This window comes from Vicugna pacos, chromosome 17 (genome assembly GCF_048564905.1).
Source record: "Vicugna pacos chromosome 17, VicPac4, whole genome shotgun sequence".
Lineage (NCBI taxonomy): Eukaryota > Metazoa > Chordata > Mammalia > Artiodactyla > Camelidae > Vicugna > Vicugna pacos.
The window spans coordinates 9,822,827-9,849,527 of record NC_133003.1 but is presented as its reverse complement, the minus strand read 5'-3'; the positions used below and the strand labels follow the sequence as shown (position 1 = coordinate 9,849,527).

Genomic DNA, 26,701 nt, shown 5'->3' with positions numbered 1-26,701 from the left:
CTTAAGACTAAAGTCAGTGTTGGGGAGGACATGGTTCAAGTGGTAGAGTGCGTGCATAGCACGCACAAGGTCCTGGTTTCAACCTCTAGTATCTCCTCTAAAAACAAACAAGCAAACAAATGAACCTAATTACCTACCCGCTCAAAAAAAATTAAAAAATAAAAAATTAACTTTAAAAAAACTTTTAAAAAAGACTGGTCTAATGAAAATTAGTATTATAAGGGTGGTACCTAAAAATATCTTAATATTTCATCTGACCGCTATTTCCCATTTCCCACAAAAGGCAAACCATATAAATACTCAATTTCAGTCCTTTTTATAGCAAAGATGAGATCTACTTGGCTTAAGTGAGCAATAGTGACCTCCAATAGAATATTTCATATCTTATTAAATATTTATTACAAAAGGACTGCAACAGACTCATCATCATAACTCCTGCCTACAAGCTGTGTCACGACAATTTAACATTTAAAGACAATTATCTAAGATAAATGATTTTTCTTTTGGATTCAGGACTCAAAAAACTCAAGCTTAATTTTTATTCAATGAATAATACAGTAACATCTCCATAAGAACGGAAGATGGAAATGCTCTATAAACTTGCTTTGACCGAGAGATGATGATGGAATCACACTGTTATTACGTCAGCGTTTGGCATTTTTACCCTCACAAATGTTCAGAAGCTGATGGCCACGGACATCTCAGTTCACAAACAAGCCTTACTAATGGGGGTGGCACAGACCAGAGGCAGAATGCCCCCGGAAGGTCTCAGCCTGGTTCACTGACAGCCACACTTCCCTCCCAACCACCATCCAGAAACTCGCGCTGCCCGGGCGCCTGCCGCGCTCGGTGTGGAAGGGACGCCCTGCGGGCTAGTCTGATGCTCACGTTGCATATGACCCCTAGTCTTTACACATCTGGCAAATGAACATTTTTTTGAATTTTCAGTAATTTTCACACAAACCAACCAATCGTCAGTTATCCTTTTACCGACACGACTTCATCTGGCACTCACCTTCTTTGACAAATACTTCTGTTTTGGGAAAATGTTGGTCACTCGAGGTTTGTGGTCTAGCGTCTCCCTGTTGTCAGGGGCTTTCACTTTATATATCCTTACAAGCCAGTGTTCCGATGTAAAGGCCTCCTCCAAATGCTTGAATTTAATGTCCTTGTTTCCAATCTCAGCATTACGTGTCCGATCAAAACCTGGGGGTGTACGGAAATCCAGCTGCAAAAGTGACATGAGTGCTGGACATTAACCACACCGGGACACGTTTAGTACTGCAAGGTAGTGAATGTTACCACCAGAGTAAAACTTTCTCCCTTTAAACTAGGAAAACAAATCAGAGCAATGCATTGTAACAGCTCTCACACACTGCTAACTAGATAGGAGGCAATCAGGCAGAGAAGCTAACCACATCAGACCTGGGTCTCATGGACCCTCAGAGTGGATGAGCAGCCTGCAGGCGTTAAAACAAACCAAAACAGCAACACGAAATCCATTAAGGCCCTTCTTACAGCCCTTCAGAGAGAACACACAGAGGGCCCTCTTTTCTGCACCATCTAGTCTGTCTAGCCTCCGAGTTCTCCACTCTGCTCTTCTGCACGGCTGCCTCCTTGTCCTCTGGGTCTCAGCCCAAATACCATCCCTTCAGGGAAACGGTCTCTTAAGATTGATGGTCGGCAAGTCTCCTTCATTGATTCCTTATTCTTTCACTCTAGTGTTTGTTGCTCAAGGTTTTATTTATTTTCAAATCCGCTGTACCCTCCCTCCACCAGGACGTAAGCCACACGGTGGCTTTATGTCATTCCTCTCAGCAGAGTCATTAACCCCCGAGAGTGGGACCCGAAAGGCCGCGTAAAAGCCAAACCACGGGCAGAGGGAGCAGGAGGGAAAGGAGAAAAGATTGGGGGGGGGGCAGTGCAGATTTTAAGAAATTCTCAGACTCGGTGTGCGTCGACACCCAGAATGTAAGAGAATTCAGCCTAAAAACAGAACCAAAGCCAAACCTGCTCCAAGGAGGGAACACCTCGTTAGTGCACTGTCTGCACGAGGCACCAGTCACACTTCACGTCTTACACACCGCTCCGGAGCAGGAAAGACCCACACGCCACACGCGTGGCTCAGAGCTCTTGGTGAACTTAAAAGGACGGGGAAGAAATGTCCTCCGGTGTTATCATTAGTGAACAGAGAAACTAGCCTTTGCCCTGTTTTCTGAGGTAGCTGATTGTTAAGGCTTAAGTGCTTCTTTCTCAGCATGAGTTTAGGGACCAAGTGGGGACCTTCATGAGAAATCAAAACACAAACGAAAACCGAAATCCGGCAGTAAAATCAGTCTATACTTTAAAAGCCACCTGCTGAGTAACTTCAAGTGAATAATGCTGAAACATTAGCTCAATCCCTGGTATCTGTATAGAACTAAACAAGCAGTTTTCCCTCTGCCTTCTGGCATCAATCAGAAAGCAGCAGGGAACCGGGCAGTTTTCCGTGAAACCCGGGTATGAAGGTGTGACCCGGGCTTGCAGTCGTCAACCCGAGAGCCATGAAGAAACTCCGCAGCCTCAGCCCAGCCGCCCTGTGCGCAGACAAGACGGGGCAACTCCGGAGAGGATGCGCCTTGTCCCAGGGCTCCGGGGCCCGGCAGGGCCAGACCTAGCGCCCGGGGCTGCCGCAGCCCGCGTCTGCCCCTTTTGCCACAGTTGCGCTTGGCACATTCACTCATTCCGTCCACTCTTCGTCTTTTGTACATCATTCTAATTTTCTAGAGAACTCCGACCCAGAGTCCTAGCTGTGTGTGGTAATGGAGAACAGGGTGGGGTGAGTATCTAAAGTGATTAAATAACTCAGCTCTTGCAATTTCAGCCTTTCCCCTGTCGGGCAGTGAAGCAGCTACTTAAAATCACACGGTTTTCTAGCCGAAGACCTCTCCCCCGTGAACAGCGTCTCCACAAGCATGAAGTCAGGCAAGCAAAGGCTGGAGCTGAGCTTACGTTAATTAACATTTTGGAAAGAAATCTTTGATCTAAAAAATATTTCCTCATTCTTCACATATAAGCTTCAGAAATTAAATTTAACGTAGAAAAAAATCTTTAGATGAGCACACTTTTCTTAACAGCGCAATGAAAACATCATCATCCTGTTTTTCGGAGTCAAACGAGACTACTTAAAAAACATTCCTTTGAATAAAGATTATAGGAAAATTGATGTAACGAACCTGCATTTCTCCAAACCTGTAGTATGACATTTTATACATAAGGCAATTCAACAAAGTGGGAGATCCTGCTTTGTCTACACGGAATTCTCCTTGTGGGGTGAAATAGTCACTTTCCTGCAGGAAAGAATCCAGAAGTTTGTATGTCAGTTTAATAAAACACATTCAAAACTATGGGCTCCCCTTTTCATTTCCCCACAAGAACCAGCTTTCGAGGTATCTTCATAAAGCCGTATTTAGTTACATCTCTAAAAAATATAGTATTAGGGGGTGAATTTATAAATTCAATGTGATCTAAAAACCCCACAAAACTGTTAAGGGTGTTTTTTAAAGCTCAGTCTAGAAATCGTTTATACAAAATCAACAGAAGTGTCCAAGAAAACATAAAGAATAGTCTGTCGGAGTGAGGAAGGGCCACTAATCCTACCAGATTTTAAACCATGTTACAATAAAACCTCAATCATTTTTAAAATACGATACCAACTCCATGATTTAATACCAGGTAAGCTGGCTCTCTCCAACTGTTCCCCCCTCCCCCCACCATTACTCCTTTTCAGAGTTTTCCTAAATTTATTCTTTTATTCTTCCCACATGAACTTTAAATCAGTTCTTTAGTTGGGAGGGGAATGTTCAGGGGTCGCCTGTGGTCATTAATCAAATAACCTCTAAAAGGGCCAACCTGACACTGCAGATAAACTCCCTGTCTAGGAATCTATCCGACAGAGACACGTACAGGCGTGCCAAGTGACACGTGTAGAAATTTAACTGTGACACGCTGTTTGAGATTAAAAAACCGAAACAACTTCAATGTCCATTAATAGGGACAAGCTAAGGAAGTCATGGAGCACACACACCATGGACACACTGCAGGTGTAAGACAGGAATGAAGGAGGGCCCCATCTGTAACGTGGGAAGATCCCCACAGTGTATCGTGAAGCGAGAAAAGCAAGAACAGGGTGTACATTCTGCTACGAGTTACCTGCTTCACTAAGAACCATGAGAAAATTCTACATGATTCCTACGGCTTTTTTCTTTTTTATGGAGGGGAATAAACTCTCACTGCATATCCCTTTATGCTTTTAGTTTTCAACACTGTGACTGTGTAAATTACCTATTCACAAAGCATAGAAATTGAGGATTTTTCTCTATATAAATGTTCAAAGGATGTATCTGGATCTATCATGTTATAATTTTAATAAAGCTAAAGCAAATCCACAAATGAAAATTACATCCTAGGGAGATTAAATTAAGATCCACTTAATACAAGGAAATAATGTTGATTAATCAGAATTAAGGAAAAAGCCACAGCCTTTACATTTAAACAGGAAATCTGGCACCTTCCCCATCACAGAAAACACACCCTTACACCCTCCCAGATGGCGTTTCACTGCGGACCCGCCCTGAACCCTCCTCTCACCCCGGGCCTTCCGCGTCCACCGCAGTGCGGGGCGCCTGTCCTCTGTGCGCCCACAGCTGGGTGGGGGAGAAAGGACAGCGTTTACCCACAAAACAGGCTGGAAGGAGAGACCCAGGGGCACAGAGCAGGGCTCTGGAGAGGGCAGATCTGAGGCAGGGAAGGTAGCCCAAGAAGAGGAGAGCATAAACACACGTGTCGTGTGATTCAAGGAAAGAAACCCCAACACAAGTTTCACGGGCCAGAGGGGACTGACGGAGCAGGAAAGGTGACAGAGGGACAAGAGGCCAGCAAGGACAGTGAAGTGTCACCAGCTGCACTCCGAGCTGGAGAGCCTGGACCGGACAGCACTGCCTCATCACAGAGATTGCTTCACACCAGCCACTGGGCAGGGGCTTCGTGTGGCTGCTATAAATTCTGACAACAGCACCACAAATGAATTATTCCTGGCGTCCCCACTAGTGATGAACTGAAAGGGCCTTCGTCGCTGCTCCCTACAACACTAGAACCTAGAACAGGACCTCGAGCTCGCTGGCCAGCTGGAAATAACCTGCTCACAGCACCGAGCTGGCAGTGGCAGGGGTTTATTTCTAACTCATGTCTGTCTGGTTTCAAGGCCCTTTTCCTTAAACCCATGAAGGCTTTTAAAAAAAGCTGTAAGTAACATGATCAGCATCATGTCAGACTGGGAGAGACAAGACTAGGCAAAGATAGTAATTTCACGGCTACTGTCCTATGTCAGGTCTGAGCACAAGGGTCAGTGCCAGAGTGGAAGCAATGACAATGGAAACAAAGGACAGAAGAGAGAGGCTGTGAAGGAAGAAAAGCAAGAGTCCTGACAAGGGACTGCTGTGCAGGGGAGGATGGAAGCAGCAGGCATGAGGGTAAAAAGTGTGAAGGCAGGGAAAATGGTTACAGCATCTGTCATAACTAGTGAAGTCAGAGCGAGGGGCCAATTTGGGGGACAGGACGATGGACACAGTGGGATGCAATTAGCGACTGGGACACGCCTGGAGTGACCTGGAGTCTTACCCGAATGTCCTTTGGGTGCTCCCCTTCAGCTATCCTGACCATCCAGAGGAACTTGTTGATGTCGTCACCAGAATAGCCAATAACCCCTCCAAAAATGACCAACACATAATCTACATCCAGGCTCCTCATGATTTTATAGGCTGCCGATTCATTGGAAGACATAGCTTTTCCCACCTACAGAATAAAATAACGAGAATGAGTGTTACTTGGTTCCACAATATACTGAAAATAGAAGAAAACGCGCACTTTCACCTGAAGAGGGAATGAATCGCAAGAGTTTGATTTACATGCAGTTCTTCTTGCAGAAGTGATTTGCTTTGACGTCGACAACTACTGAGATTCGTAAGTACCTCACTTACTGTAACCAATTACAGCAGAAATGTCAAAATCAGAATACATGTTCTAATATTTTGCTACTAATTAGGTTTCATGAAATTAACATTTTTATATGAAAGCAGACAAGCTTCAATGGAGACTTTCTCAAAACCTCAGGGCGGGATGACCGTCCAGCCAGCCAGCGCAAATACATTATCCTCTTCAGCTACGACACCCACACAAACAGAGCTCGTCTGGCTAACCCCCAACTGTTATCTACTTAAAATCTTGAAAGAACAGAGAGGTGATTATCTTAATTACCGTGAATTAGTTATTTAATAGCTAGAGCGAACATAATTTGCATGCCCATATAACACAGTGCATTTGCTTTACATATCTGCAAGTAATTTTCTTAATGTATGAAATGGAAAATACAAGTCAACTACAATACTTTAAGCTTCAGACTTTGCCTAATTCTCCAGTGAGCTAAATAGATCACGAGAGCTGCCACAAATCAGCCTGTGATTCTGAATGATACTTTAATTTTTTCTTAAAAACAAAATAAATAAGCATACCTAGAAGCCACTGTACTGAATAAATGTATAAAGAAGCACCTTGAGGATTCAGCAAGCAGGGAGCACTTTCCCCTGCATTTCCCTGCTTCCCTGACGCCGCGGAGCGGACAGCCGCGCAGGGCGGCCCTTACCAGTGCTATGTGGCTGTTGTTCCAGGTGTTGTTGTCCACCAGCGTGGTCCTATTCGCCATCCCCGCTATCTGGTAGCCGTAGTCCCACCAAGACATCACACGGGCGTGTTCATCTGTGTTCTGCCTTAGCCAAAAGTACGCTTCTCTAAAATCATCTAAGATGTTCCTGGTGCTGGAAAGAATCACAACTTTCTTTTAAACCAGACCTCACAAATGCGAAGACGGTAACTTAAAATCCTAAAGTGCCAAGCCACTGGAAAATCTCACATTTTAAGGATGGCAGTTAAAAGCCTCCACGGAAGGGGGAAAACAAAACAAAACGAGGAAGGAGCTAGACTAGTGCTTCTTAAACTTTAATATGCATACAAATCACCAGGCTATCTTGTAAAAGAGCAAATCCTGATTTTCTAGTTCTGGAGTGGAGTCTAACCATCACCCAAGTGGAGCAGAGCTGCGTGGGAACGTGGGGAGGCGGTGTGCAAGCCAGCTGCTCTTTAACTGTAGCTGCGTCAGAACCACTGAGGAGGGTGTGCTGAACTGCAGGCTGCGGGTCTCCCCCGGGTCTCTCACTCAGTGTGCTTACGTGGGATCAAGAATTGGCATTCCTAACAGGTTTCCGGGTAATGGTGGTGCTGGTGTCCAAGGACGAGAAACACTAATGTGTACAGTGTGCATGCACAGATATTCTGGAAGAGAGCATGAACTGCAGTGATCGCTGCCGACCTCCACCAAGGGGATGGCGGGGGAGGGTCACAAGAAAAGCACAGTAGAGTCAAATGCTGAGCCTCTCCAACATCTCTCAGCCCTATCTGCAGAGTCCAGAAAGAAGGGCAGGTGTGAATCCTTTCGTAGGCAGTCTGTTTTCTCACCCGTCATGGTTGTAAGAGGCCAGGACGACGCTCGGGCTGGAGTAGGCGTTGCTGGTGACCCAGGTGCAGTGGACCGCGAACATCATCAGCAGCATGAGCATCAGCATGGTGACGATGCTCTTTATGTTGGGGCCCAAGCCCTCTTCAGTCTTCTCCTGCTCGGTTACGTGCTTCCTCACTTTACCTGCCTGAAGATACGAAACACCAACTAGACACACCCCTCATTTGATGTGCTTTCAGTACAACACTCAAAGGGGAGAAGTTGGGAGAATGTTATCTGTCAATTTAAGTCCTTCAGAAGGAAAATGTGTAACCATCAGGAATTCCTGCGTGGGTGATACGTTGTTGTCTAAAGTTATCAAGGTAAGGGGGGAGGGTATAGCTCAGTGGTAGAGCACGTGCCTAGCATGCACAAGGTCCTGGGGTTCCATCCCCAGCACCTCCGTTAAAAAATAAATAAACCTAATTGCCTCCCCCCGAGAAAAATACTTAAAAAAAATAAAGTTATCAAGGTAGATTCTAAAGTCAAATGTGAACGAGGAGGCTTCCTGGAACTATACTCAATCCCAGCGCTGACTGCGGAGCAAAATGTCGCCAGGAGGAAGCTGCCTTCAAACCCAACTGTTCTTTTGTTTCACGTAAATACAAAGGGGACAACCAAACGCTCTCATCCTGTCAAACTTTTCTTATAAAATCTGAATTCCACATCCTGAAAACAGCAATGTCTAGCTATATTCCAGACCAAGTAAGACTTTAGAAAAGAAAAACACTGCATTATCAGAATCAGTTTTCCAATTTCTAAACCCCACACCAATACTTGTTAAAATTAAAACTACATTTCTGAAAACAACCCAAAAAAAAAAAAAAAATCTCACCAAAACCCAGGACAGAACCGAGTCATTAAGAAACCACACACAAAACAAACAAACCAATAATAACCATAAACACAAAAGCAGGTATATACGCTAATCTGTATGAATTATATTGGATCTATTAACAGTGAGGAAAGAATCTCAAAGTCAATACGCATATTAATAAGTTTCATTGCTTTCTGGTATTTAAAACCCTAGTAAATATAGTACAGTTCACCACAGCATCCAAGACGAGTGCTCTAATTCTTACCAGTCTCTTCCACACCTGCACCGCATACAAGCCTGCTGTTACCTGAGAAGTTACGTGAATCACATTACACTGGCTGGCCACCTACTGCTAACGAACTAGAGGCTTTTTTTTAAGGCATTTTATTCCCTTCATTTCACTGTTCAATCAACCAAATATTTTAAACGTTTACACTGACTATGGACCTCAAGGACAAGCACTGTGTTCGTGGTCTCAGAAGGGTACGTAGTGCTTTGATGGAACTCAGTAGAGCAGCAGCTTTCTGCTCTCAGAGATGTGTTTTACATAAAACCTGACCGAAAAGGTGATTACATTCTCTGATTACATTCTGCTTTGTTATTCTGAGCTAAAAGACCAACAAGGATTCAAAATTCGAGGCACACAGTACAGACCAACTAGAAATGTCACAGTTTGTCTAAATTCTTTTTTAATCGCATTGTTTAGTATGCAGAGTTCTTCCTGTGACTGCAAAATAAAGCACATATTTAAGATTTCAAAGGCCTTACTTTATATTTCCCACCTTATCATACAAATTTCCTGGGTTTCTCTTGTCATCCTCATCACTGCTGTCCTCCACAGGTGGGTTTTCCCTTTTCATGTCATCCCCCAAATAGTGCTCAAAAACGTTGGAGAAGGCGATTGCAGACAGCATGCAGACGACCGGGGTCAGGGTCAGCATCAGCCGCACCATCACGCCGGCGAAGTAGACGGCACTGATGGCGTACAGAGCGACTGCAAAGACAAGGCTCTCAGCACCCCGGAAGAAGAGGCCACAGGACACCCAACCCAACACTACAACCACGGGCACAGAGAAGCCTAGAAACAGCAAACGTCTCATCAAAGAGCCAACTGTTTTTAAGTTGATAATACCAGCCAATTTAAAAATCATATTTAGAACCTGTAATGTTGACCAAACACTGCATAACAACCGTTTAGAGAAACGTACGATTCAAATTTAATTGTCATTATTATGGGGAACGAGACAATTCATTATTTGTCAATAGCATCACGTATTAAAAAAAGCCATAATCGACAGAATTGAAAACATATTTGGTGATACATTATTAGACACAGTAAGTTTATAGAAACAAAGTCTATGAAAAGCTTGTGCCAATATCTGGCATAAAGCCTGCTTTGAAGTAAGAATGGGATGAGAAGAATACAATTTATTAACCAAAGAAGGAACTTGGACAAGTAATTGCCAAGAGACTGAAAAAATTTTTTTGGAAGTAATTTCCAATAGTCAAAGCTATCCAGACAATGTGTTCACCACAGGGGAACGGCTCTGACATTTCTGGCTAAAGGCTACATGACTTCACAAAGTCAATGGGTCATCTGAGCACGGATCTCATTTGAATAATTAATATTTTTTACCTGACTAAAAAATACATTCATTATACCATGTCGTTTACCTATTATACCATGTTGTTTATCCCGATGAATTTGTATATATGCGCACACCTATGTAATAACCACCTGTACGGAACACACAACATTCGTACACCTTCTCAGAAGGGTCCCTCGTGCCTCTTCCCAGTCAAGTACCTGCTCTCCCACCTTTTAAAAAAGTATCACTATTTGGACTTTTAAAGTATGAATTTTGTCTTCCTTCTTGAACTTCACAGAAATGAAGTAAGAAGGTTCTCTTCTGTACTGGCTTCGTTTATTTACCCATGCTTTTACGAACTGTTGTGTTCTCCTGCACAAATACGTAAAAATCTCTTTATTCGACTGCTGATAACCTCTGGACTGTTTCTAATTAGGGTCTATTATGGATAAAGTTGCTCTGTACATTCTTAAACACATCTGCTGCTGGACCCACACGTTCACTTCTCGGGGGTGTGACCTAGGACTGGGAACGCCAAGTCATGAGTGGGCAGTGTGTTTACGCTAATGATACTACAGTAACCAGGGCCTTGTCCAGAGTCTGCTGACCTACACAGACTAGGGAAGAATGAGCAAGTGCCATCCTTTGGTTACAACTTACATAGACACTGCTCTCTTCTCTCCTGACTTCACTCTGGAACAGTAACTTCTGAGCATCGCTCATGGTCCAGGCCCCATACACATAAGAATTATTTGCTTGTGTGACCCGTGGATACTACAGAGACTTTTTCAGTTTCAGGTTTTATCACATGCAAAATAGCCACGGCCCACTTCCTGTGATGACTAATGTATGTAAAAATCTTTGCTATCTGCTTATTTTGTCCATTTATATTTTGAGTGTCAGATTCTAAACACTGGCTTTAACATAGTTTGTATTTCTAAATCTTGTTAGCTGGAAATTACACAAATCTGCCAGTAAAGAGAGTGTTTACTTAAAGGCGATTCTCACTCTATTACAAAATGTACTTTGCACTGAAATGTGGATGGACGTCCCTGCACATTTCTTCCCACTTAATCAGATCTGACCAAGAAAACGAAGCCAAGTCTACAAGGTCAACAGTCACAATTTCCTTTCTCAGTCACAGACTATGATTATATTAACCTCTCAGAAAACATAATAAACTGAATGAGAAATTTATATCCTAGCCCAAAATTAAAAGTTTAATTAGAGTATATTTAATACAAAATTCACTGAAATTTTTGTGCTTAAGCACTTATGGAAATTAAGGATGGGAAGTTTATCTTGAAGATGTATACAAAACAAAACTTTAACGTGAAGCAATAATCTCATTAACAAAAATAAATAAATCGAAGTATTTACTAACAATCTCTTACCAAATACTCTTTCATCGTTGATGTTTTTAATGCAGAACCACAGGCCTGCTGGGAAGGTACACACGAGAATATGTAGATCAAAGAAGAAAGACACCCAAGTCGTAGGCTGATGCTCAGACACTGATGCAATGATGGGAATGTGTATTTTTGCATACCTGGTATTAAAAAGTTAACATTATTTAAAATTAAATGATAAAACAGGAACTCCTTTCAGATGAATACATTTTCTTTGACTGCAGATATGGTTCCTATTCCCTACCCCCTTCTTGCTTAAAAGTAAATTCCAGTGTAACCTGCTGTATTGGAAATAAATCTGGTACATGTTGATCAAACTAAACCAACAGGCCGTTCCTAAAATTGGGAGAACTATCTAAGGCCAGTTATAGAAGTGTTGACTCTGACTTCTAACACAAAAATCTTTGCTCAAATAGGAATCTGTTTTGCAGTTTAACTTAGCTCCTCCTAAGATTGCATAAATGAGTTCCATTACCTTTTGGACTTATTAGCAGCAGAAATATCTTATCCGAAAAGATATATTGCCACAGCACCTTTCTTAACAAGGAGATGGCATACAGGCTGGTGAGGGAAGTGGAAAGGACAGGACAAATTTTTCCGGAAATGCCCTGAGATTCCAAAGTGGTCAAAGTTTGAAAGCAAGAGTAGGTAAGAGCGACAAAACATTTAACCCAGGATATTAACCTAATCAGAGTAATTGTCTACACCCAGCGTTTCCCTTAAACTCTCCGGTGATCTGCAGGCTGCTCTCTTGAATTATGTATGTAAATGTCAGCGTCAGTCATTCACACATATCTGCTCATGCCCCTAGTAGACCTGGGCAGCAGTCTGTTTGGTATCACATTAAAAGGCAGTCCTGTTCAGTAAGTCGTGGCAGGTTTTCTATTGAGCCCCATGGGGAGAAACAAAGAAGACAGAATAGCAAGGGCAGAGCAGAGGGGTAAATTATCAGTGAACCTCTTCTTATCCCCAGGAAAACATTTTTAGAGATAAGAAGTCTTACTGAACTAGCTATCTGATTATTTTTACTAAAATTTTTTTATTCATTCATTTTATAATAGCACTCTTAGAAGCCCAACCAATATTCTCTAGTCTATTTTATAGATTAAAAAGATCAAGAAATTTAGATAACATGGTATTAGAAACAAAGTTAAATTTTTCTTCATATCTATGGCAGATAGGTTTATAACACAGCATCTACCCTTAACGATTAAAAATTAAGTATTACTGAGAGATGGAAACTCTGAATACACTGGTAAAAACAAAAATCAATCATTAAAGTGGGACAAACATTGCCTGAAATGTTTTAGCAAACAAAATTTTTTTATCTGCCCATGCAGAACAGAAATATGTAACTTAACATATCACACTAAAGGTATATTCCAAACAGGTACAATAACAGACAAAATACATTTACTAAACTAGTATGTAGCTAGATACTTTAGAAGTGTTGCACAAGTATTCAGAGAGATACTGACAATAAAGAACAGGGGAAAAAAGAGTATTTTATGTAACACGAAGTCAAATAACTGATCGGCGCTTACCCAGTGTCCCACAAGGAGTAAAACCTTCCACTCCATGGCGCAATGTAACCTTGGAAGGAAAAATGTAGAGGAAATTAATGCCTTTTCATTGTTTGTGTTTATTTTATTGGCTTTATGTTTACTGTTTATTATGGATAACTTTAAGCCAATACCAAAAGAATTTCAGTTTTCTGTTACAGGTAACAACATATTTCACACAGCTGGCAGTCAGATAAAATAAGGTTAGAGCTCAAATAAAAAAAATCCATGGACATTACACTTCCAGAGAAATGTAACAAGTTGATAAATAAAACTGTAGAGAGTTTTCGAACTGTCTCTTAAACTTTTATTTCACTAGTCAACTAAAGCTAAGACATTAAGATAGCATTAGAGAATTTTAAAAAGGGAGAGGTGTTCAGTAAGCCAAATTTAGATAAATCACAAAGATGATTTTAAATGTCTTTTACTTCTGTCAAGTAATTCATGATTTTATGAGCAAGGCTGGTACATTAATCTGACAGACGGAATACCTTTAAAAAGAATTTACTGTCAAAACCCCCCCAAAATTTGTAGTGCCATTCAGATTTTAGAACCATTGACTATTATTTTTACAGCTTGTAAAGAATACAACCGCAGTATCTGACCTACCAGGATACGCGGCACAGGTACAAAACGTGTAAAGGAGTTAGCTTCTGCAAGACCTAGCGACAAGGCGCACACCCTACAGGCAGTAACACCTACCTGTGTAAGTCAAATAGATGACACTGAGGAACACAGCGCCGGCAGCTAGCGAGACTCCCAGGAAGAACAGGGTCTGGAACTCCTGCTTTGTTAATCGGTCTCTCAGATACTGCAAGAAGGCATAGGCTTGCAGCAGCGCAAAGACACCTGGTTACAGAGAAGGTTCGCGTAAGTAATCAACAAGGCGCTTTTTCAAGGACGCTGTGAAACGCTAATCTGGAAGGCCGTCTTAGAAGACCCTGTGACGCTCGCTCAGAGACTTGTCATCTGACCTGACATTTCCTTCGACAGATGACAGGTAACCAGTTAACACATCTAAAAAATCCTGTTACGCATTTTTTTCCCAAAATAACCAGACTCCCCGTATATGGACTGGGGAAGAAACATCTCATTTCAATAACTGGAGCCTATTTAGTACATTAAATTCCACCCTTTGTCCCATATTTTAGTAATATGTTTTCTAGGAAAATAAGAAAATAAAGAAATAACATTAAAAAATAATCCTCAGATTTACTTAAGAACACAAATGACCTGGATCAGAAGACTCCTGATACACGGTTATTGTTTTCAGCTGTGGGACAGCTAATTCACTTAGAATACTGCTTTTTCTTTAAGAAAACGTAGTAGTAAGGGTTATTTTTAAAAGTTCATTTTAGAGTGGTTTATTAAATAAGTATTATCAAAGATTTAGAATTTGGGAAATGTAATAACACATATGCATAAAGAGTCCGGTGACTGTAAATCTACAAAGACACTGTTATACACAATTATATACTAAAAACTGAGTATACATTTCTCTCTCAGATTACTACTTGCTAATTTTATAAAAATTAAATTAAATATGTATGTAAAAGTATTTCACAGATTTTAAATTGCTATATGGTGTAGGTTCTTAACTTTTTGGGGGGAGGGTGATGGTTCAAGATTTTCACTGAGAATGTGGTGATAAAGGCTACAGAATATCAAAGTTAAATATACCGATTTTTATAAAACGTTACCAACAAAATAACCACCCATGGATTTCCTATATGTCATGGGCCTTGTGTGGAGAATCTCTGATAAAGTTTTATTTGCATATCTCCCTTTTATATCTTGTTATTTGTGACCCAGATTAATAATATCAAAGTTCTCTGCTTTAGGGAGAGGAATTACATGACTTTATAATCGATATAAAAGCCATTAATTCCAGTTAGTAGCTACAGACACAATATTTTAGTGAGATGTAAGGAACATAAAAATGAAATGCTCCATCTAAATCTGGTGACATGAGAACTCAGTGTACAGATACACTATTTAATATTTGGTTATACAAAGCAAATGTTTTTTAGTGTTTGCAAAAAGGGGTGTTTTGCCTTTCCACAACAGCAGTGGCTCGGAAGACAGGCACTTTTAGGAACACAGTATCAGAAAGTCTCAATAAACTCCATATGACAGTCATATTTTATAGCGGTGATGTTTAGAACCAGTGTGAAAATTAACAACAACGAAACCCCCAAAGAACCCTTCATTTACTTGAAGGCTGGCCAGTCATACATCCATACATTCTTTAGAAGCAAGAAAATAAGTATGTTTCATACCTGCAGCTGCCATGTGTTCACTTGTTCTGATCGGCTGGAATCCCACAAAGGGTATCTGCATGGATAATATTAAGCCCACAATATAGAAAGTGCTATATGCTACAGAGACAAAATAGGAAACAAGGGAAATTTACTACCACCATTAAGTACTTCAAACATAAATACACACACAGCATGTGCTTTTAGCAATGTTTTAGCTAAACTTATTTTAAGAATAGAATCTATTCTATTTGAAACATATTTGATGGTTAATCATACATTATAAGCCATGAAATTCTTTCTACCACTTTCACTACTTTTTTTTTTTTTAAATATCAAGAGCAGCTTAGGAGACGGGTGTTGTTTTCCTCTCCCCAAAACGCAATCAGGTTTTTTTTTCAGTCTGTCATTCATAACTATTGACGTGACCCAGGAAGCCATGTAATAAATATATAAATCCAATAAGTAAACACCATTCCTACTGGCATTAATCCAAAGCCTGCATGACCCAATGAATACTTATCATCACATGTAATGGCTGCTATCGTCTCAAAAGCTCTCAAGTCATCACACCCCTTTCAGTCTCCTAACACTTTCTGTCCAGTGCTTAATCAGTTAGGAAAAAAAACCTTATGTCCGTCCACTAAGTTTTCTGTGATTAAAGAACAAAAGAACTAAGTATACAGAAGTCAAGCCATGGAACAGGCTAGTCGCTGAATTTACTGGGGTCTAATAAAGAAAATTCGCTTGCTCTTGGCATTGAATATACTACAGTATTCTTGACTCACATCAACCTAAATGTACAGGCAAATTGGGGAGGGGTTACAATTTGTATAACAGGTTTGTTTTTGCATTTAGGTGTTCACAGATCACTAACAGACAAGTTGATTACGGAGAAACTACGTGGAATCACTGTAAACAAAAATCATTTTGAAATGAAGTTAAATCTCATCTGAAATAAGTTAATGTGAAAACCATCCCATTTATAAAGCTTATTCACATGACTTTGTGAAGCACAGTCATTACTTAGCTGTTGACACGTGAAATGCTCTATGAGGAAAAAGACTGCATGAACACTGTCACAGCAAGGCACCCGTGTGGGACACACAGTGCAGCTTCACCCCGCTCTGCTGAGGAAGAGTGCCTATTTGCTTTAAAAAGAAGCCCATCTACAGAAGGTAAATTATGGGCTAATGATTCAACTGTTAAGTTGCCTTCCAGGCTGTCTGATGAGAGATGACCTCAGTATTAGAGAACAGTAAGAAGCTCAAGTAAATTTAACAGGAAGGACCAACATATGTGAGTAAAGTTTCTGATGACCTCAAGCTAACAGAGACCTGGTTGCTGAGAGAAGGCTGGAGAAGTAACCCATCCAATGACGGACTTTCCAGGCATATTAATGTTGGTATAGAATTACCCTCAATGAGATACCTGAATACAAATGCAGTAAAAAGTTAAGTAAATGTAAGTAAGAATTCTATGTCACATATATTTGAACTGTCAACCGATTTCTTTGATGGGTTTTCTAACATCAACACATTTTTTTTTACAAACCAGCGTGTATAGGCGCTCAAAGACTTGCAGGGGCAGAATTAGAGAAAAAATGGTAACAAGGTCATTACATGATCTCGAACCACTACTTAACAACAAAGTTGGTTTCCTCACTACAGAATGAGGGATTTGTACGAGATTTGTAGAGCCCCCTCCAATGACAACAAGCTAAGATTCCACAATCAACAGGCCTTTTAGACACCTAGAGCCGATAAATTAAACCCCAGACAAATACTGAACACACAAAGGCACAATTAGAACGGCCAAGCCTGAGAAAGACTCATGTCATGTACGTATTTTAATTATAGTTAAGCCTAGTTACGTCCAAACACTCCAGTCACCTCTGAGGCTGGATTTCCTTCCTATAAACACAAATGAGCACTGACTGCTGAAACACTGCCACAGAATTTGGATTAGAGATGAAAAATGGCACACGTTGAACAACTAAGTGAAGTCTCTTTTAAAAAACTGAGGTCAAAGTCACATATAATCATTTTAAACTAAACAATTTAAGGGCAGTTGGTACATTCACAGCGCTGTGCAGCCACTGCCTCTCTGAAGGACTGAGGACTGGAGTCCTCAAACATCTTCATCACCCCCAAAGAAAACCCAACATTCACTCATTAAGCAGTTGTCCCCATTCCCTCTATCCCAGTGCGAGGCAAACAAATCTGCATCTGTCTCCATGGTTTGTTCTTAATTGTAAAGATAATACATTATTTAAAAAAACAAAAACAAAACCAGGAAAGAGTGAAAGTCTCTAGCCCGTTTACTTCCCATTAAGTCATATTTTCCAGAAATAATCACGTGGAGGCAGCGTGGACAAACACACATACATGGTGGGTACCCACATCATATTCCATCACTTGCTCGGAAGCTCAATGAAGCTTCCCTCTCAGGAATTTGCTCAAGGTCATTTCCAGGCATATTCAAAATGAGAATATTCTTCTTGAAGAAGAATATTCTCATTTCAGCAGTTTTATGCAATTTTGCTGAGACATTTATGGTCATTAGTAAAGAAGAAAACACTTTATACATAAGTAGGTGTGCAAGAGTTCAAGTTAATATAAAGAGCGATGGAAATGAGTTCAAGAAAAAGAAACTCAATCTCAGGAGACACAAAAAAGGTCAGGTGGGACTTTGATTTGTAAACATTACTTTGTAAATACAGGTTACTGTCAAACATAGCTGAACAAACTGACAAGTTCTCAACAATATTTTACCTAAGAATATTCCTCTATCCAAATAAACCTCATTTATACCTACTAATATGGACCAATGACATGAAAGTTGATAAATGTGACATACGCAATAATCCAAAGATAACTCTTTTCTCTTAAGAGGACTAGATTCGCGCCTCCCCTGTTTTGATCGCTGATACTGAGATGTTTACACGGGGGATAGTAGCTCTTCTCTCACGGTACTCTCTACACACAGATGAACCTTTCCACACGTACAAAGAAATGACAGGCTCAAAACAGAGTCACTTGTGCTAAAGTCAGGACTTAATGCCTAACCCGAACCGCAGCTAACCCCCCGCCCACCCCGGAATGTAATCCTAACCCATCTGTGTGGAATTTTTTGGCCAGCACCAAAGAGCTAATTCTTTCTATCCCCACCCCAAGAAAGACACGGTAATCTGCCACAAAGATCCTCTCCACCCCCAACAGGTAGGTAACCTAAGTCTGAAATTCTATTTAAGAATTCCTTGTCTTGCCTTTAAAAACCTCTCCCCTTCTCCAGCCCTCTGGAGCTCCTTTCTACTTGCTAGATGTGATGCCACCCAATTCATGAATCGTTAATAAAGCCAATTAGACATTTAAAAGTTTACACCGCTGAATTTTGTTTTTTAACACTATTAAATTCAGGATCGCCTGCCGAGTAATACAAAACGTAAAATATCACAGATCCATCTTGCTTAATACTGCCCTTCTCCCTGAGCCTGTAACATTAGATACACATCTCCATACCTCAACTTAAGTCCCATTTACAAACCCATGCTTTAAAACACAGAAAAGAGGTAGATACGCTTGAGCATTAAGAAATAGGGAAGTAACTCTCAGTTCTTAAAAATAAACACAATCTCCACTGCAAAGTGGAAACATGTTTTTCTCCAGTCTCTGTACCATAGCATCTCTTTTAATTAATTCATTCAAATATTAAGTTTTAGGTCTATTATGGTCAAGACATGCTAAAAATATAAAATCTTATTAAGATCAGTCCTATCCTCTAAGAGTTGGATACTTAACTGAGAAAACCAGAGATGTACACACATAACCACCATACAAGGAAGCAACTGCCTGCGACACTGGTGGAAAAGCCCTGCTCCGTGGGAAGTCAGAGGGAGAGAGCTCCTCTTGCTGACGGGAGCACCGAGGGGGCGGTCAGCACCACCTGCACAGTCCCTCACGTTCCCAGGAGACCTCAACAACACGAACACACATCACTCATTCTCCACCAATTCTTCCTACGAACGCTCGATGAAACTTGACCAAACTACTCCCACATCTCTTACAACCTTCTACCCATCCATGTTAACTGACTTTTCCTACCTTTTAAACCAGAAGAAAGCTTTCCACCAAAGTAGTGAGCTCTAAGAAAGTGGACAACACCAATAATGTTGTAAATCACTTATTACATCATGAAAACGTTACCACACTGCCATCCTGTGGAAGTACAGTTACTGGCACTCACTACTGCACCTCACACTTCCCATGTGACAGAATTCCCCAAAAATCACCATTAGGAAGTCATATACAAGGTCTGTTGTTCTGTTTGATTACTGTCTGAGTACTCTCCAGGATTGGAACCTAAACATCTTCTCACTCTTACTTATTTTCCCTCCACCAAGGGTATGGGGTGGGACCAGACTGATACAGAGAAGAAATAAACCACTGTCATTGACTTAAGGTGCACAGATCAACTGTTCTATAAAATAAAACGTCTGATTCGAGTTCCATAGAAATTCTGTTTTCAAGGAGCTTCTGCTGTTCCCCAAGCTAACCTTTAAGTACCTTCTCTGTCCCTGACAAAGTATCATAATTTATGCTGACGGGACCCTTCATGCTTTTCAATGACTGCTGTACTTCCTTCTACTTACATAAGGTTAGAAAAAGTTGTGTGAGTATCACATTTCCGTTAACTGTGATCCACTTTAGGATTTCTAAGCTGCTGTTTGCTTTATCTCCCGGTTCATATTCCTTTGCCAACCCCTTTCTCTCTCAGCCAAAATAGTACTAAGCATAGTAAGGAAATACTTTAAATTCAATTTTGCTTTATTATTAATAAATATGATTAAAGGCATGTAAGACTGTTGAAGCCTTTGATTAATAAAGGTACATTACCATTTGATTCCTGTGAACCTTGGTAAGTAAGCAGGGTGAAAAATAGTAAGGAACTTACATGAATTAAAGCTTGTAACTGCCCCCCCACAAACAAACAAAAACCTCAAGGATTCTTCTTGACCAGCAGAGAGAAAACAGAATGACTAACTTAACAGATATGCACAATGAGAAAAAGAATTTTTCTTCTTCAAGGACGCTGCTCATTATAAACTACGTAGGGAATTTTACTCATCATAAACTATGCAGAGAATTTTATAAGCTCTATTTGTAAAAGCAGCAAGAAGTGACTTTTCAAAACACTTGAGTGGAGAGACACTTAATTGCAACTTTTAAAAATAGCAAATATATTTCACACTGATACCTAAAACGAAATCAAGGATAGTATCGCAGAAAGAAACAACAGAGAAATATAATTTAAAAGTATTAGATGGTGCCCCTTGATAACTAAACAGAAACATGGAGGGTGGGGTGGACAATCTGTACACTACAAAATTACATAGGATATTTACTGATCTGCCTGAATACACATCCACAGCATCCCTAACCCGTTTTATTTTTCCACTCTCTGAAAAGGTCTAATAGTTCTTATTTTCTCAAAAGCCAACCAAAGTAGTATTAACTGTACGCTTTTCTAAAGTGATGAGACAAATCTACTCACCAACTGCAAGTCTTCTCTCTATGGTCAACTTCCTAGATCTTAGTGCTAACACTCAAGGAGCTGGTCACTGTTCATGTTTTAAACTTTAGGAAGAAAATACTCCCATTTGACCTCTCTAACAGTGGATTTATCCAGTCACTTGTGACTCTCCTTTAGTTCTTCTTCTGCCTGATTTAGGGGCATTCCACAAAAGTCTATCCTTCAATCTTCTCCCTAACATTACATCTTCTGGACCCCAAATTTTTAAAATTAAACAAAGAAACTCTTAGTTCCTCCCCATAATCAATTAACTTTAAAATTTTTTTCCCTTTGTAACAGTTTCAAAACAAAAAGCCAAGAGCTACTGTTTAATCTGTCATCTTCTTTTCTGGGTCCCAATGATTATTTACAGTGTTTTCAGGTTAAAGAGGCATCACAGGTTGCTGTATTTCAACAGTAAGGTATCTGTTTATATGGCAGGCATACAAGTTACAGTAACTTTTTGCATCATGGGCTATGGAGCCAAAACATCTAAGTTCAGGCATCAGCTCTATTATTAGCTACACGATCTTGAGCAGATTATGTCTTCTCTTGTTTCCTCATCCCTAACATGAGGGTAGTAACACTATCTACCCTCACAATGTGATTATGAAGATTAAGTGAGTTAAAATACAAGAAGTTAGGAGAGTCTGTGGTGTATATGAACTTGATGTATACATACGTGCTATTTCAGTGGTGATTGTTATAAAGTATGCTGAAATGGCTGTAAGTGTAATTTATATACTACAAATTTTTGGTTTTAATTGATATAATCAACACTGAAAACATCCGCCCTTTCAAAATGCACCACTGAATTTATTTATTTTTATTAAATTCACAAAGTTGTGGATAGCACTATCACCACTAATTCCAGAACATTTCCTCACCCCCAAAAGGAACCCTACACTCATTAGCAATCCCTCTACTCCCCAAACCCCTGGCAATCATTAAATCTGCTTTCTGTCTCCTATCTGCTTGCTGCCTTTATGGATTTGCCTTCTCTGGGTATTTTATACAGAAAGAATCCTACAACATATGTCCTTTTATGTCTGGCATAATGTTTTCAAGGCTCACGATATAGTATGCATCAGAACTTCCTTCCTTTTTATTGCTGAATAATGCTCCATTGTGTGCATATACCACACTTCATCCATTCGTCAGCTGATGGACATCGGGCTGTCTTCACTTTTTGGCTATTATGAATAGTGAATGCTGCTGTTAACGTAAGTTTTTGTGTAAATACACATTTTCAATTCTCTAGAGTACGTAACTAGGAGTTTAATTGTATGCAGTAACTCTATGATTTAAGGTTTTGAGGAACTGCCAAACTACTGTTTTTTAATCAAGTAAATAAGCTTCATGTCTTTCTGTTACTGCTTTCCAACAACATTATTATTATGGAATTGTATTACTTTACTAAAATATTGATTTCAGATCACAACTTCTCTCTGATTAATTGAATCTATAAAAGCTCTGTCTCTAGCATGGAAAATGAGCTCTAAGATTTGAGACACCACCTATTGCTAAGCATCTTACTCAAAAGATGTGTTTTAAAACCTGTACAGCAAATTAAAATTCTGCAGAGAAAAGACTCAGTCTATGCTGTGATCTGAATGTCTGTGTCTCCCTCAAATTCATACTGTAGAAAACCTAATGCCCTAGGAAATGGTATTAGGAGGAGGCCTTCGGGAGGTGATGAGGTAATGAGGGCTTCAGGCATCAGCATCCTTTAAAAAGGGGCCCCAGAGAGCTTGCTCATCCCTTCCACCATGTGGGGATAAAGAAGGTACTAGCTATGAACCAGGAAAAGTGCCCAAATAAGAATGTGACCATTCTGGTGCCTTGATCTTGGACTTCCTAGCCTCCAAAACTGTGAGAAAACACATTTCTGTTGTTTATAAACTACCCAGTCTGTGGTGTTTTATTACAGCAGCCCAAATGGAGTAAAGACAATCTGTTGTATACTATACAGAAAGAACTTTCAAAAGTTTATTAAACCATAAAGAATGCTCAATATCTGACATTAAGATGAATCTGAATAACGCGTATATGTGAATGTCCATTCCCCTAAGTTTAAAGAAAAAATGGTTGACAAGTCTACACTAATTCCTACAAACAAAACAAAACAAAAACTCGTCAAAGGGAAGTTGCTAACAACTTAGGTAAAAACGCCTGACTCTTCTTATTAATACAGAATGCAAAATAAATGTAAAATTATTTTCACCTCCTGAAGGGTAGTACTGGCCAAAACAGGAATGTCTGTTCAATGAAAAGAATGTATATGAAACACCTCTTAGAAGCTGACAAGTATCAAAATCAAGCTACTTACCTATATAGACTCTCTTGCTGTATCTCTGCATTAGTAATAACACAAATACATGTAGTGGAATAAGGTTGATAATAAACACATAACCACCCCAAGCAGAGACCTATGAGTAAAGAAATTCTAAGTTAAATCATTTACATATTTGCTTTTTAAAACAGGTTAAGTTTTTTTCATGTTAATCTAAACATAATAAACAAATATAAACACTAGGATTATTTTCTGCAATTCTGAGAGATACCTAAAAATGGATTTATATAACCTGCAAATAACCTATTCCTTTATTTTTATTGATACTTAAAATTAATACAATCCCATAAATCCTATATGCTTTTCTACATTCACTGGAGAAATGGTCAAATTAAACTTATCAAGAACACTGAGAACATTATAATTTGTGAATTGGCAATGAAAAGACTGTCATGGAGATACACACTTTAAGAATATATATCACAAATTTTTAAAAGAAAAAAAAGCTTCTACTCCCCCCATTTTTGATGATAAACACATTGCAAGAAACTTCACTGAGAATAAGAACAATGGATATTAGCATCCGTCAACTCCACTAAAAGGAATACTCAGATGATCTGGATATGCTTCGAGAGCCTCAAAATAAAAGGTGTTATTTAAGGTATAAATTACTTCCTACCAATGGATTACAAATCAAGATCCCATTTTTAATGTTTAGCCTATATCACAAAGTTATAATTCTATTATCAGAAAATCAGGTATGTTCTAGTCTAAGTCAATAAAGACTCTAAAGATTATGTTTATTTCAAACCAACAGAATTTACCAATAGAATTTATTACTTTTTAAGTACACTCAGTAATATGCAAAAGGTCTGTCAAGATCAAAGTTTTTCCATGTGCTCTAATAACTAAAAGCTTCAAAGAACCATGGAGACTGTGTGCTAATACACATATTCTAACAATGCTGCCCCTGTCTAAAATATCTCAGAACCACTTTAAGAAAGTGTCTTCAGTTTACAATTCACATAACAACATCAGTTTTACTGCTTCAGTTACATGCTATTTTTCACCAAAAACATTATTCCGATTGAACTTCAGGCCTAACTGAAGGACTTCTGGTTCTTCCCAAAATTTAGGTCTAAACTTGAAAGAGAAGGGTTTGCTGTTATTGCGTACAACTGCACAGCATGTGCCCTAACCTTCAACTGCTTTAAAAGGGGCACGGATCATCTGGATGCACAAATCCCATGATGTCTGTTTAAAAAACAAAACACAGTTACCTAAGCTTATCATTAATTTTCAGCACAAGACTACTAAATAGGCTGTGCTGTGGAAAAGAAATGCAGGAGATTCAAGAGGTAACACTGGACCCCGATCTTCAGTAATCTGTTGAAAAATTACGTACGTTGTTTACAGGTTAACCTAGAGAATGGGACCATTATTTGGGAAGAGCTGTCATTTGAAAATTTTTTGTTTCACTTGCTGCAAACATTCTATTTGAGGGGTTAAGTATAGCCCTCCCCACTAAAACAAAGTCCATACAACGAAAGGGAGGGGCAGTAATTAAAGAATACGTTTCGCAAAAATTAAGCTGGTGAAGACGGCAGGAGAAAGGGAGTGGAGAAGCAGCCCTGGCTGAGAGAGAATGACGGAGAGCAGGAGTCGGTCCAGCTGCCACACACCTGTTAGACCTCAGGGGGCTTCAAATAGGAAATCTTACCATATAGAAATACGACAAGCAGCAGCACATTGTCCAAAACACTGACCCAGTTTTTACAGATTTTACCTAAAAAACAAACAAGCATCTGATATAATAAAAATGTTTATAAATGTTTTGCTGAATGAAAAAATGGTAAATGTTTAGTAAACTTGTATTACAAAAAGTGAAGATTATTTAAAAAAAAAAGTTCTGAGGTTACACAGATTTTTGAATCCACTTAATACACACATTTATAACACTGAGAGTAGCCAGGCATTTTAGGAACAGCTCTTTGTAGCTGTGTAGTCTTTAGTAAAATGAATCATCTCAAAAGGAACACATTATATTTTTCCATTTGTTGTATTTTCTATCTTAAAATGATTAATATCAACAAGTTGAGATTTTTAAGAATCAATGTGTTAAGTAAATCGACATTTTCATATAACTGGTTTACTTAGACATAACGCTTTAATCTGCAGTTTTTCTTCATTTGAATGTGATCATCTATAACTCATATATAATTCTGAGTATCCATTTTTGAAAACTTATAATCATCTAGAAATTTTCAGATATCACAATCAATACTGTCAATAAATTTATATTCTTAATTTCTAGAAGACCTAATGATATATCAGTAAAACTCTCAATTATTCTGAACTGGAAAGACAATTTGCAATAAATGAAGGTTCAGAAAGTTGACAAATCTCTATTGTCTTAAAATACTAATCAAGAAATAATTCCCAGATAAGAGTTTATATGTTCGTCTGTAAAAGCAAAATATATTAGCGTCTTCAGAAAACAGAATTCAAAATGTTAGAAATAGAAGCTCTAAATACTTATGCCAAGAGCAAAGGGTCATGTTTAAGATGAATCCAGTGAGTGTACTAAAGAAATGACAGACGTAAATCCCATTACAAGCAATTCTGTATTACGAGAGTTACTTCCATGTACTGATAGGAAATTCAAACTTAACAGTATTTTACAGAGCTTATTTCACGGAATTCTTTACTTTTAAAATGGGCTTCTATTAGCACACTAAAACAAATACAGGTGACACCCACCACTTAACAGATGTATGAGACTGACTTCTATTAGACTATGAAAGACTGCTTTGCATGCAATATTTTAGTATACGTGTATGACAAAATACACTCTGCTCTACTCCCCGAAACCACGCTGATTTTGAAAGAAAGGCTAAGGTTTACCTGTGGTAAAATAACAAGGTGGGTCCTATTCTAAAGTGTGAATAGGGAAGGGAGTTTATTAAAATATTGAAAAATTTAAAAGTGAGATTCCAAGGCAGTAATCATTTTACAACTTTATTCATAATTATAAAAGCCACCAAACTGTACACTTCAAAAGGGTGAATTTTATGATACTCAAATTATTTTTCAAAAAAGTTTGTGCAGTGCAGCTAAAATTGTGCTTGAGGGTAACCTATACCTTTATGTGCTTGTATTAGAAAGAGATGATCGCAAATGACTAACTCAATAATCTAGAAAAATCAAAGTAGAAACTGAGAGAAATAAATGAAGACCCAAATAATGAAAAGACAGACCACATTCATGGATCAGAAGACTTCATATTAAGATAACAACTCTATACAAACTGTCTGTAGATTTAATGTACTTCTCATAAAAATCTCAGCTGGCTTGGGTAGATGTTGATAAGCCAATTCTAAAATTTACATGAAGCAAAGGACTAAGAAGAGCCAAAGCAATTCCAAAAAAGAGAACAAGTTAAATCACCCATGCTTCCTGATTTCAAGACAACATGGTGTACTGTCTAAGGATAGATACACAGAGATCTCAATAAAACAGAAGAATGCCAAAATAGACTCACACATCTAGCAACCTATTCTGACAAGGCTACCAAGTTGAGTAATTCAGCGGAGAAAGGAGTCACTTCAACAATG

At 39.3% G+C, this 26,701-nt stretch overlaps 1 protein-coding gene across 2 annotated transcripts in view; it reads right to left on the bottom strand.

Moving 5' to 3' along the window:
- Window positions 1–26,701, bottom strand: part of STT3B (STT3 oligosaccharyltransferase complex catalytic subunit B) — an 82,375-nt gene that overhangs the window by 3,598 nt on the left and 52,076 nt on the right. For both annotated transcript variants that reach the window (XM_072940915.1, XM_072940916.1), the window contains exons 4-15: window positions 24,808–24,873; window positions 23,124–23,223; window positions 15,245–15,343; window positions 13,668–13,814; window positions 12,948–12,996; window positions 11,389–11,543; window positions 9,188–9,399; window positions 7,549–7,736; window positions 6,680–6,851; window positions 5,659–5,832; window positions 3,216–3,329; window positions 1,016–1,228 (exon numbers count right to left, since the gene is read on the bottom strand). In XM_072940915.1, coding sequence (XP_072797016.1) covers window positions 1,016–1,228; window positions 3,216–3,329; window positions 5,659–5,832; window positions 6,680–6,851; window positions 7,549–7,736; window positions 9,188–9,399; window positions 11,389–11,543; window positions 12,948–12,996; window positions 13,668–13,814; window positions 15,245–15,343; window positions 23,124–23,223; window positions 24,808–24,873 — 1,689 coding nt within the window. The remainder of the gene's footprint in view (window positions 1–1,015; window positions 1,229–3,215; window positions 3,330–5,658; window positions 5,833–6,679; window positions 6,852–7,548; window positions 7,737–9,187; window positions 9,400–11,388; window positions 11,544–12,947; window positions 12,997–13,667; window positions 13,815–15,244; window positions 15,344–23,123; window positions 23,224–24,807; window positions 24,874–26,701) is intronic.